Genomic DNA, 13458 nt, shown 5'->3' with positions numbered 1-13458 from the left:
AGTGAGGGATAATTTGAAAAATATAATTTGTGGTGAGGATGGTTTTGTCTTGGACAAATTAACTTTCTGCTTCTGCTTCTTGAAAGAAGCTAGTATCTTTTGCTTCTACCCAAAAGCAGAAAAACTGCTTCTGCTTCGGGCGAAAAGCACTTCTCCATCTTGGCCAAACAATTTAAATTTCTTAATAAGTACTTTTTTTAGGGAGAAAAGTACTTTTGACCTCCCAGAAGCTTGGCCAAACAGGATCTTAGTCTCTTCAACAAACAATACTAAGGGAAACAAGGTATAAAAAAGTTATGAATATAAACCACCCTTGGTTTGTACCATCTCTCGATTTGTTCATGTCACCTTAGCGCAAAACTATCACTAGCTTGTAAAAAGACATCACCAACGCTACTATTAGTGGTGCATGGATGTGTGTGTGTAGATAGAAGCTGGATAATAATACATGATAGGATCCAAAAAAAAGTTGTTTTAGCAATGCAGCACAGAACTAGGAGATCTCTTATAACAAAGTCGTTCTAACGCAATTTCCTCGTCCCTGTGGTAGTTGCATTCAAAATTACTTTTCCCCTTAATTTTACAACAAACCTCATCATCATCTTCAGAAGAGGCACAGCAAAAACTTCTCATGGGATAAAAAATCAATGTCACAACTAGTGTTAAGGGGCCAGAACCAAAATTCTGTGAAATCTAATAAAATAAGTAAAGAAAAGTCCCATTCCATTATCTGCTGCAGACTGGAAGACACTTACATCTCAGCGCGATCCCAGTTAATTGCTTTTTCTTCAACCTCAAGTTCTGCTTGATGAAGTCTATTGCGCGCCAGCTTACTCATCATCGCGAGACCTGAAAAGTGTAAAAACCCCAGAACCATAATTAAAACCAATAGTTGATCAAAAAATCATACAAGATGAGAACATTATACTAACAGCACTGCTTCCTTAAAGAGAAACAATTGGAGACCAAGTAAAGGCCTCAAAGACCACACAAAGACATACTCAACCAGATAACAAAATGCCTAAACCAAAAAATAAAACCAAGGAGTGTGGTGGGATGGTTGGAATCCCTCTAGCCTTAATTAAAAGTCTCAGGTTCGAGCATTGGAAATAGAGGAACTCCTAGCTCTACTGAGCCCTACCCTGCGCGTATCCGGAGTAGCGATCCAGTGGATTTCAAACACCAGATGCCTAAAGCATAAAAAATGGTGGCAAAGGGAAGTGGGTAAAGTTATAGAGTACATCCATGTTAGGGCACGTGTGTCTGTCAACCTGTCTATGTCTAAATCTTGTTCTTCATCAATACTGACTAATGGTGACCATGACAAATAACGGTTCTCAAAGAAGATGACCAACAACAACAACCCAGTAAAATCGCAAAGTGGGGTCTGGGGAGGCTAGAGTGTACGCAGACCTTACCCCTACCTGGGGTAGGGAGGCTGTTTCTGATGGACCCTCGGCTCAAGGAGACTCAAAGAAGATGACCATGAAAGTAATTTTTTGCTTTTGAAAAGTTTAATTTGCAGTTGTCCTTACCTTCAACCATCTTGTACAAAGAAGACCACCATCTGTCTCGGGAAACCTGGTACTGATCCAGGGTATCTTCGATTTCTTTGTCGTGCTTACCCTCTAACACTCCCTGCAGAGTGATTACAGCATTCTTTGTTTTCTTCAGGATATTATCCTCATCCTCAATTTCTAACTGCACAAGGTCATTTTGGGATGAAGTAAGTGTAACAGCTAGTGCAAACTGTGCTGCAGCAGTCCAACGTGAAGAGGCAAGCCATCTCCTTTGCCCATCTAGCTGTTTGTCCCTCGCTATACTGTTACCCTCTTCCCCTCCTAATACTAAGCTTCGTAAGTATTGAGCATTTGCTGCTCCTGTACTCTGAACCATCCTAGAAAAAGCAGTTTCTTCCTTTTGTAACAATACTTCTGGAGTATCATATTCCAGTACCTGAAAAGAGACAGACAACAGGTAAATTGAAATAACCCACAGAGAAAAAATGGTTAAAAAATAAAGATGCAATCCCCCTTTTGTATATTTTGGAACCCCAAGTAGACCCTCAAACCTGCTATCAGGCATGACCTGTTATCAGAATGAGTTCACAAGACTAAGATAGAAGGGTGATACTCTACCTGACCAGCATCAAGCAGAAGAATTCTGTCACAGTCGATGATAGTGTTCAAACGGTGAGCAATGATGAGCATGGTGCAAGACTTAAATTCTTCGCGTATAGTTTTTTGAATAAGAGCATCAGTTCTGACATCAACAGCAGCAGTTGCTTCATCAAGAACAAGAATCTTTGACCGGCGAAGCAATGCTCGAGCAAGACTTAAAAGCTGTCTTTGTCCAACACTGAAATTTTCTCCGGCTTCCGACACCTTAATACATCAAAGTAATATTTTGTTAGCTATAGCTGAAATTAGTTTGACTAGGATGGCATAGATAGAAAAGTCAAGAGAATAGAAGTAACGGAATTTTCATTTTTTTAATTTATACTAACACAAAGGCTTGAGCCTCTAAGCTATCTAGTTAATTCAAAAAGTCAGAGTTAGTTAATAATGCAACATGCTACTTTAACTAAAAATAGGTGTTTAGGGTTTTCTTTCTAGCAAAAACAGTAACTATTTGAAACGTGCATTGTAACTTGTAATATGGTGCATTTGGATAAAGCATAACCATTATACAACAAAAACAAAGCATAACAAATATATGTCCAATTTTTCCTCTTTGATAAGTAATAATCCCAGTAACATCCAATAACATAAAAGTTGACTACCATAAAAATGGAAGGTCTGTGCTTTTCCATGTGTTTTACAAGTTGTTCCCTTTAGTTGTAGTCCTTGTGCTTATTAGTGATACTGCCCCTGTATTACATTTTATTCAACAAAGTTCACTTTATAGAGTTTAAATAGACTTTATATTGCCAAAATATTTTAAAGACGCTTTGTACTAATGTTTCACATTTTTAGAATCATATATTCCAGTGTTTCACTTTATCACAGGGCATGAAGTTCAAATTTTATATTGACTTATCTATTATGCTAGTAGTAGAGAGAGAGAAAATATTAAAGTAGTCGTTGAAATGTTAGTTTGATAGAAAAAACATCATATCAAAGTTTAAATTAAAATAATTAAATGAATTTGAATTCTTGAAAGTTGTGAGAGTCATAAAGAGTAATATTATTAGTGAAACGATGTCAAACAATTTGAAACAATTCAAAACACAAAGAACAAACCTCCGCATCGAGACCCAAAGAGTTCCTCCTGATAACTTCCTTTAGGTGCGCCCTTTCCAAAGACTCCCAGAGGTCAGCATCATTGTGCTCATTGAATGGATCAAGGTTAAATCTCACGGTCCCTGGCCAAAAAACACGAGGACTATTGAGATAAACACTTTTTAATGGTAGGTTGGTGAGTTGTTTTTCAGTTCAGGTCAACAACGAAAATGCAGGACATATTTAATATGACATAAAATGCAGGCCAACGCAAAGATTTTGATAGTATCATATGTTCCAATATTTATTCTTTTAGCATTTACCCTCTTAAACTTCTTAAAGATTGTCCTGGAGATCTTTCATTTAACGTTCTCTGTTAACTGTCTGAAGGAGAGAAGGAGATAACGCAAGAAAAGAAAAGCTACAAGCGACTGTTAAGATAATAACAGATCCTGCCACCCAAGGCCCATCAGAAGTATCTACCATTCTTTCCCCCCTACTTCTTACTTCTCTCCCCTCCCGATTCTGCAGCTCCTTCCTCTCCCATGTCCATCATGTTGATTACAACCCATAAGCAAAGTTTATGCTAGGTACTAAACACTTCTAGAATAGGACTAGATTTGTGCAATATACACAAATATTATGAGTAGCCATGGTCTTTTTGTTTCTAAATTATAAATCTCTCTTGTATGACCATCTGCACCATCAAATAAAAGACTGGTAAAAGAGCAGACTGATTTCTCAGCAAAAGTCGAAAGAAAGAGAACGACTCAGATTATATGAAGTTGCTTGTGGCTAAGCTAGAAATGTGAGATCAGAACCAGTAAATGAAGTAGGCAAGAGAGAAGTAAATTAGCATTGTATAGCAGCTCTTTGCAAAATTCTCAAAGTTTTTTGCGAGGAGGACAAATGAGGAGGAAGAAGAACAAGAGGAGCTGAGGGGTCTGATGGAGCTCTCTGTCTCTTTGTTCTCTTCTATTATTTTACCATTAGCCATTTAGAAGAATTTACAGAAGAGTTTTTCCAGGGAAAATGTTAAAAAAGTTCTCAAAGCTTTTTGCGAGGGGGTCAAAAGAGGAGGAAGAAGAACAAGAGGAGGCGAGGGATCTGATCGAGCTCTCTATCTCTTTGTTCTCTTCTATTGTTCTACCATTAGCCCTTCAACGGAATTTACCAAAGAGTCTTTCCAGGGAAAATGTTAAAAGAGTTTGAAGGGGAGATTCATTTGGTAAATGTACGCAAAAAGCTATTTACAGCTTGCAGTGCACTTTACCCCCTCATCAAAAAGAAATATTCTTTTCAACAAGAATCTTATTTTGGCATGAATTTAACATCCCGCTCTCTGCTACAGAAAAAACATCAGACATAATCTAAGTCCATCACAATATATACCCTAATAGTTAAGTACAGTGCTCAACCCTCAGTTAACCTCAAAGTCATCAAAGCGTATCCACTAACAAAAATTGTTTGACAATGTCCATGGACTTTGTGGATCAAGATAGATTCCAAAGTCAGGCGGGCAACAGACAGAATGTGAAAGGTTGACAATATACTTCCTACAAGTCACTAGCTTGTTACTCTCCGAACATCTGTTCACAGTTACAGTAACAAGTGCCTCCAGCACTATAGCAGAATCACATGTGCATGATTATCTAGATGCAACTTGATTTGAACTATAAAGATAATGACATCTATAAAGACAAACCTCCATCCCAAATAAATGGAGATCAAAAACAAATTCAAAAAATACCTGAGAACAAAACTGGTGCTTGCGGTATAATACCAAGAACCTTCCGAAGATCTGTCAGTCCAAACTTTGAAACATCACAATCATCAATTAATATCCTTCCTCTTTCAGGTTCCACAAGTCGGAACAAAGCATTAAACATGCTAGATTTTCCAGCTCCAGTCCTGCCAACTACTCCGACTTTGTCACTCGGAGGAATTGTAAAGGATATACCATGCAGAACAGGAGGAAGTTCCGGCCTGTAACGTAAGACAACGTTCTCAAATCGAATGGATCCTGCTGAAGGCCATCCAGGAGGAGGACGGCTGCCCTCAATTATGGCGGGACCTTCTGATGGTAAGTCTATATACGTTCCAACTCGCTCAACAGCATTTAAACTGTTCTCAGCCAAACTTGCAAGTCTCAGTACAGCAGTTAACAAGCTTGTGATATTTAGGGCGTAACTGAGAAGCAAACCCATTGTTGAGGCAAAGGCCTGCTGGTTTTCTGCCCTTCCATTCTGCACCACAGCAAATGTTGCTGTAAGCCAAATCATAAGACCCCCTACAGTTTCGAGACGGATCCCAAGCCATCGATTTCCACCCATGTTCACAAGCGTAAACCTAATATTGTTATCCACTGACTTCCCATTGATGTTGGCCATTCGATCATAAGCTTTATATGCACGAATAGTTGCAAGACCATTTAGCGCTTCACCAAATTGTGCATAGACAGGAGATCTGGAGATGGAATCCAAGCGCTTCACCTCACGAGCAGTGCTCTGCAAGAAGCAGGTTATTTTGAGCAAACAATAAGTAGAACTAAAATAGAGAAGGGACAAAATCAAAGAGAAAAAAGGGGAGGCTTGATTGAAGTTAATCCATTCACCGAATGAAATCAGGCAGACACAGGTTAAGGTAACAGATCCATTTTCGTGAACCAAAATTATTTTCATTCTCCTCCACTAGAGGACTCGAACATGGCACATAACATGACTTGGACATGCCAGGGTGCATTTTCCACAAATAATATGAAGAATTAAATACTTATGGTCAAAGTATGTACTATGCATCCTGAGGAATGACAATAGCTTGTTTTGTTTCAAAAAGAGGTGGACCACTCGACCCCATGCTTAGACCTCAATACAATTAGTGCAGGGGCATATCAGATACATTATTGATAGAGCAGTTCAGATTATATCTAAGAAACATGAATTGTACAAAACAAAATAAAATAATAGTTTTCCACATACCTGATAATATAAATAGGCTCCGTAAAACAACACCAACAACGGCATTATTGCCCATAAAGACATGGTACTCACTATACCAATCAGGACAAATGTTGAGATAAGCTGAAACACCTGGCCCAGGAACATGCTTACAAAGGGTGCAACAGTTCTATCTATATCCCCTAGATCCTTGGCAAACCTATTGATAATCCTCCCCAGTGGATTTGTGTGAAAGAAAACCATTGGAGCTCTTAAAATAGAATTAAGCATAGCATCATGCAACCTCCTGGCAGCATAAAGGCTTGACGTGATCAGCCAAAATGAATTTGTCAGAGTTACCATAACCTGATATGCAGATAATATAGACAGTAATTAGAAGTCTCCTTTTCTTTCCCCTTCATCAGATGAAGAGTTCCACCATCTTATTCAGCATACAAGGATATCAAATATCTTGGATCAGTGGGGAGAAAGCAGTAAGCAACAAAAGCTAAGAGATAATAATTACATACTTGACCAAGAGATAAAAGTGAATAAATCAGATTGTAGAAGCCAGCACTATATCTCGTCGAACTGCTTTGATCAGTCCAAAAACTTAACCATGTGCTACTCCCAACACGGAGAGCTTCTATCAAGAAATAGCACAAAAATAATATCACAACCACCCAAGAACCTCCCAAAGCATTTTTGTACCTGCAACATACGAGTTAAAAACAAGCTAAATCAGTGCACAAAAGCATGTGACAAATAATAGGCTTGGAAAATGCTTTCGTATAAAGCATTTCAGTTCAAGGAATGCTCAAATTCTCTTAACTTCCCACCATGCTGCAGAAGGTTAATATTCATGAGAAAGGAAAAGGAGAAAGCTGCATCAGCTAAAGGAAATCCCAATTGGATGAACACAAGCAGACACTTAATGTATCAATTTAGACCTACAACTTGATCAAGAGCATACTCTCCTTCTGTAAAAGAAGCTATCCACCCTACAGAAAGAGTAGGGGGAAGGAAAGAGTAAAGATTGCGAACTCATTTATCTTTGTTTAAACTAGAATGACTTGATGTCAAAACATACATTTAAACTGTAGTGTACTAAACTAAAGGCCTTTTCTACTTGCGAAAGGCAGCTGCATCTAAAACATCAATCGACTTGGAGATCCTTTAAGATGTTTGCCTCGTTAATACTAATACTAGATTAACTAAATTTCGATCTTGACATAAAGCAAGCTCAATTAGAAGAATTGGATTTTCACTAATATCACGGAGCAGATTAATTCAAACTTTCACCAATTCCGACCTACCTTTATTTACAGGATATTTTAAGGAGAAAATGTAACTTCTATGAAATTCTCTCTAGCTTGAAGAATTAATTAGTTTCTCCCTATAGAAATAGTTAAGCAAAAGGGGGGTGCTTTTGCTAAAGGACGAATTATTGTGGAAAAGATCTCCTTGCTCACGATATGGCTATGAAGATAAATTAAGTCTTCATACTAGCCAATAGCTTCAATCTGTAGCTCTCATTCTTGACATAAAGTAGATAGGCTAGAAAGGCATGATCTCTTTGTGTTAAGCCTAACTACAACTACTTTATACAAAATAAACTCCACCGCTTTCAGGTAAACTAGTTTCACACTGAAAAATTGGATATGGAACTCATTCATAATTAAGCAAATTTATCAGTCAAAATACAAAATCTGGGAGATAATTGACTGTGAAACCTTTTCTACAGGAGTATCTCAGTATTGAAAGGTGTTAGCTACCTCACCACACAAATTGAAACCTCTATATATGAATATACATACATACAATGTGTGTGTACACATATATAATAATTTAGAAAACGGAAAAGCTTGTTTAAGCTTTAGCCAGATCATAGTATTAATCTTACCTTGTCAAAACATTCCAGCTCACTACACCAGTTTCCCGTTCCTCCTGCTTAATAAGAACAGATTTTCCCCCTTTCTTACCATCTTTACCAACTTCCTTAGCTACCCCATTGGTCTCACCATTAGCAACAGGTTTTGAAGATTTGTCATTGTCATCATTTTCCTTTTCTTCTGTATACTCTTCCATTTTCCCCGCATTTTCCATCAGCTTCTGAAATAGTACCCCATTATTTGAGAGATATTCAAAGGTTCCTTCCTCTTTCACCATACCATCATGCACCAGTATGATTCTGTCTACTTGTGACAGGAAGTGTAGCTGGTTTGTGACTAAAACTCTGGTCTTTCCTTTCAGTTCTCCCTTGATGCACCTTTCAAAAACCTGGTAATAATAAATTACAACGAATGTTGTACAAAAAATTTATTTTCCACAAAATTATGCGATCTTGCATTGGATGCTGGATGGAACTAAAAAGAGCACATTTCATCAAAGTAAAATGTTTACCTGGCGGCCCACATCAGCATCCAAAGCACTTAATGGGTCGTCAAATATGCAAACATCTGAATTAGAATAAACAGCCCTAGCCATGGATACTCGTTGCTTCTGCCCTCCACTAATATTCACACCCCGTTCACCAATTTCAGTGAGATCACCACCCTAGAACAAAGGCAATTAAAATTTGAGCAACACGTTAAAGAAATATTGTCCTTATATAATAATATAAAAATAAAGAAAGATCATAAAGAAGAATAAACTGTCTAAAATATATTGATTAGACAACTTTTGCAGCTATGCTTACCGGAAGCAATTCAAGGTCATGTCGTAATGCAGTCACATCGATGGCCCTATCATACCTTGCAGCATCAATTGCAGAACCAAACAGTATATTTTCACGTACCTGTAGAACGTAATTATGTACTTCAAGTCATCCATGATACCAAATATCTTTAATCAAAGGCAGCCACATGATCAACCTTAACGCTTATGTATGTAACGAATAAACATGGTTACTTACTGTTGCATTAAAAATCCATGAAACTTGTGGTACATAAGCAACTGTTCCTCTTACGACAACCATTGAATCCGAAACGGAAGGAACCTCTCCAAGCATTGCTGAGATTAGCGATGTCTTTCCTTCTCCAGTACCCCCAACAACAGCTACTAAACTACCAATTGGGATATCCAAGTTGATATTTGACAATGTTGGTTTCTCTACCTGCACATCAAGATAACAGTTGAGTTTCCCAGCTCCCGTATGCCTTGAAAAGAATTGACAAGCCCATTAATTTCCAAAATTAGCAACTGCATAGAAGGTTAAGCAGAAACAGGGTATAGAAGAGCCGCCTTCTTTATTAAAAGTGTATCTGTTTTTTTATTTTATTTGATTATTTTTTCTTTTTTCTTCATAAATAGGAACTTCTAAACTTTTTTATTGATAAAGATAAAAGCAGAAGAGAACTTCAGAAGGAATCCTAAAAGGAACTTAGCAACTCAATCCAATAAGCTGCTCAACACTTTTGTAGGTCGGGACAGCAGGAGATTGTGTTCTAAACCATACACTCCATAGCAAGTTATACAAAATAAATCAGCACTTCAATGGCTGTGGAAGATTATAGAATGCTTTTTCAAGCCAAAAGTACACTTAGAGCACTTCCAAGGGATCATGATAGTTATTCCCAGAACCAAAATATTACAAGAACTGACTCCTCAGAGCTGCTGCAAATATGTATTGTTCTTCGATTTAGGAATATTCTCCACCATACATCTCTTACAAAGAGGCATTTATGGATCAGCTGGGAGTAAGTGTCTTTGTTCTGTCTACACACACTACATCAATCAAGTGATAAATGAACCCAAAAGAAATGCTCTAGGTACAAAAGAGAGACCAGCTAAAAAGATTTATAAATTAATAAACCAAGTAGTCCAAAGTCCAACCTTATAACCAGATGATGACAAATAGAAGCTCGAAAAGAACCAACAAAAATGCAAGTTCTTCAGCTTCTGTCATTCAGATTCCTCAAAAATGAAAATACTCTAAAACAATATTTCCTTCAGACGTAAGTGGAAGTAGGAGCATGACAACCTTCTGAGAAACGATATAGACATAAGAGAAGAATTGAAAGATGAGTATGGTGGATTCAGAGATTTTCCAAGAACCTAGCAGAGGTACCATTAGCTGCCAACACAACCCCTCATACTAGGCTAAAATATTTCTAAGCCTATCGGTGCAAATTATTCATTCCACTAGCCTCATCCTCGTTTGTCAAATAATTATGCAACAAATTGTACATAAATCGTACAGTTACATAATTTAAATTTCCTACGCCTAACAGATGTGAGATAAGACCGCACTAAACTCGGGCCATCCAAATATCCTGCACCCAACTAATGTGGTAAAATATAGCATCACTCTCCTTTCTCTTAGGAAACTATGGCTTAATCACAAAGCAACAAGCTATCTGCTCAAGCATACTCCATTTGCATCACTTCCCAAGTATACCAGATCGCTTTCAAGGGGCTACAGTACCAAGCTTCAGACCACAGATTACTTTCACATTTATTTGTGCCCCAAATAATGACAGAAACCAAATTCATTAATAATATGTAACGTGCTACCAAGAAATCGAAATTGTGGCAGTAAAAAGTTGAGGTCAGAGTACACTTTTAAAGAGAAAGAATTAAACTACCTGGAGAAGAATCTTTCTGGAAAGCAATAATAAATATGCAAGATATATAAGGTTTCTTGAAAAGGATGGGAACAGATTCTTTAACGAGTGAAATGAAGCAAGAAAAAAGGAAAAGAGGGAGGTTTACCTATTAATGACAAATGCATATCTACATAAACTTTAACTGTTCTTTTTTCCCTTCTGATAAGTATATGTTATGTCTTTACCCACTTCTGTTTATATTAAAACATAGGAGGAGGCTAAAGGATACTACATTTATGTTTGCATGGCTATCTGTACTTATTCTGGCAAAAGAAGATATCGACTAATGTGCAAACCTTTGATTCCCATGAAAAGCATCCATTCTTGATTGAAATGGCTGGAAGTCCAGGCTCAGGAGGTGGATTGGGTAGAAGTATTCTTTCTTCTGCCAAGAGAAGTTCTTCTAGACGTTTCAACGATACGTTTGCATTAACAACCTGCAACAGCAGAAAATAGGTGCAACCATGTAAGTTAAGCAAAACAGCAGAATGAAAGAAGATCCCATAGATAGATTATGTTCTCTCTTGCTCACATAGAAATTTTTAAAAAAAGGAGGAAAAGGGAAAAAAGATGCTAGTCTCTTTTTTCTCAAAATGCATGGAATGTTTTACTTTAACGGTAAAACTCCCGACCCGAGAATTAATAACGTGCTTATAACTTTTTTCCTTTTTGAGGTACAAGGTGCATACCAAATATTATTCACCACAATGCTTCTTGAGTAAAATAGAAAATAACTGACATTGTTTATCAAGAAATTTTACAGAATAAAAAGTTAAAAGTCAAGAAATAGGAGGTGGCATATTTAACAAGCCAAGTTTTGGGTGATAAGGAAGAGTAAATATAGATACATTGGCCATTCTAGCGAGTTTTTAAAATGACATTTGTTGCATCTGGGGGATGCTGATGTGATTAAAAATAATCACTTTCACTGGAGAAATATATTACTTTAGAAAGTAATTTTCTCACATGATAACCAGATTAACAACATTGACTTAATCAGAAACGAAATAATAATCAAAGAGAACAGGCCCTAAGATTCTGCTTAGGATGTGCTAATATTGAAATGCTGCTTACTAATCCACCTGTCCAGAAACTGAATGTCACATGCTCCGGCAACGATTTGTGACAGTTATACAAGAATGAACACTTAAATGTTATTCACCTCACCACAAAATTTTAGTATCTGATAATGTCATCACTGCTGACTAATTCTAGCTATTACCTTCAACCCAGATGGTTAGAAATGATAATGAATTTGTTTTCTTTTCCTCATTTACTTTATTTTTCCTGGGGAGGGTGGTTAGGTGAGACATTTGATTGTCAATTAGAAATGAAACAAATACTCAAGCATGACTAATGAACTTCCGAGGAAGTAGTCTTTCTTCTCTCTAACAGTCTAGAATAAATGCTACAACAGCGAATCTTCAAAGACAGATATCAGCAAATTGAGGGTTCTTCAACAGTTGAAAAAGGCAGTAAAGCTATTTAGTATCAGCATATGAGATTGTGAAGGAACATTTGAAACCTGTGTTATTATATTAGGAAGCATGAAGAGCGGAAAACGCAACACCGCGAACAAGGATAAAGATGTAAATGCCCTTGCTGGTGTTAGATCTCCTCCGAGTAACGAGAATACCCCAAATGAGATGACAATCACCACAACAGGAATACTGTTCAGAATGAAGCTATTCAACTGAAATAGATAAAAATGAAGAGGATATCAAAGTCAGGCCAAGAGGAAAAAATGAAGGAAAAAACAAGAACAAGTAAATTTTATATTGCAGTATTGGTGTACTTTCTTTCTGCCCGCAGCCCCGCATAAGCCAAGGTGAAGCAAACTATTTTCATTCATGCAGTCTTGTCCATATATATAAATGTGTATGTGTATGGTCTTAGGTTAGGGGAATGAGAGGTAGTAAAATTGATTCAAGCTTTATTCTTGTGGCAATACAACATAATGCAACTTTGTTTTGACATCCACGGAAGGCACAATAACATTTCCTTCCGGAAAAACACAATTCATGCTTCTGGTTAACATAACATACCGCTGCTAGTAATTGTGCTTTCCTATACCAAGTCAGCTCGTCATTCCGAACACCCTGAACCTTAGATTGGAAACTATTCTCCCATGCATAAGATCTGAAAAATACATATCACTAGAGTCACAAATCATTAAGCTGGGTAGTTTATTTAGGGGTTGCAAACATGCTTTCTGCGAATGAACTATACTTTACTGTGTCCATCGCAGCCAATACTTCATTCATGAGACCAATTCTCTTGTCTGTTCGCTGTAATCCTTCTTTTGTCAGTTTCTGCATCTTGCTTATTACATATGTCTGCATAACCCAAATATTTTTTCATTAAGACAATAGCAACAGTAACTTATTTAAGCAAGAGACTCCTGTGACATGGGAATGGAAGATATTAAGAATAGCTGTGCACACTCTATGCCGACAAAAAAAAACGAAAAAAGTAGAAAACACAACCACATGGGAAAAATGGACACTGACTTCACAGGATAAACAGTTTGATACCCAAACTCTATGCAGTCTCCCCTGAAGCGACATTAGGCAGGTGAATCCTTTAGCAGTGAAGGTAATGGATATACTAGGGCACAGGTTATGCTAATGGATGTCCTATATCTGCGCAACAACCCCCCCCCCCCGCCCACCACCAACCAAAACCGAAACGTAA

The 13458-nt window shown here is 37.4% G+C and overlaps 1 protein-coding gene across 4 annotated transcripts in view; it reads right to left on the bottom strand.

Annotated features, from left to right (window-relative positions):
• Positions 423-13458, bottom strand: part of LOC109230954 (ABC transporter C family member 2-like) — a 26022-nt gene continuing 12986 nt past the window's right edge. For all 4 annotated transcript variants that reach the window (XM_019396454.1, XM_019396457.1, XM_019396456.1 and 1 more), the window contains 15 exons: positions 12994-13100; positions 12810-12903; positions 12290-12457; positions 11061-11201; positions 9072-9272; positions 8856-8954; positions 8561-8713; positions 8061-8437; positions 6688-6868; positions 6200-6523; positions 4972-5728; positions 3243-3364; positions 2139-2384; positions 1536-1956; positions 423-849 (listed from right to left, as the gene is read on the bottom strand). In XM_019396454.1, the coding sequence (XP_019251999.1) occupies positions 752-849; positions 1536-1956; positions 2139-2384; positions 3243-3364; positions 4972-5728; positions 6200-6523; positions 6688-6868; positions 8061-8437; positions 8561-8713; positions 8856-8954; positions 9072-9272; positions 11061-11201; positions 12290-12457; positions 12810-12903; positions 12994-13100 (3489 nt within the window). In that variant the 3' untranslated portion in view covers positions 423-751. The remainder of the gene's footprint in view (positions 850-1535; positions 1957-2138; positions 2385-3242; positions 3365-4971; positions 5729-6199; positions 6524-6687; positions 6869-8060; positions 8438-8560; positions 8714-8855; positions 8955-9071; positions 9273-11060; positions 11202-12289; positions 12458-12809; positions 12904-12993; positions 13101-13458) is intronic.

Source organism: Nicotiana attenuata, chromosome 8, assembly GCF_001879085.1.
Source record: "Nicotiana attenuata strain UT chromosome 8, NIATTr2, whole genome shotgun sequence".
NCBI lineage: Eukaryota > Viridiplantae > Streptophyta > Magnoliopsida > Solanales > Solanaceae > Nicotiana > Nicotiana attenuata.
The sequence above is the reverse complement of the archived record's forward strand: the minus strand, read 5'-3'. Positions and strand labels throughout refer to the sequence as shown.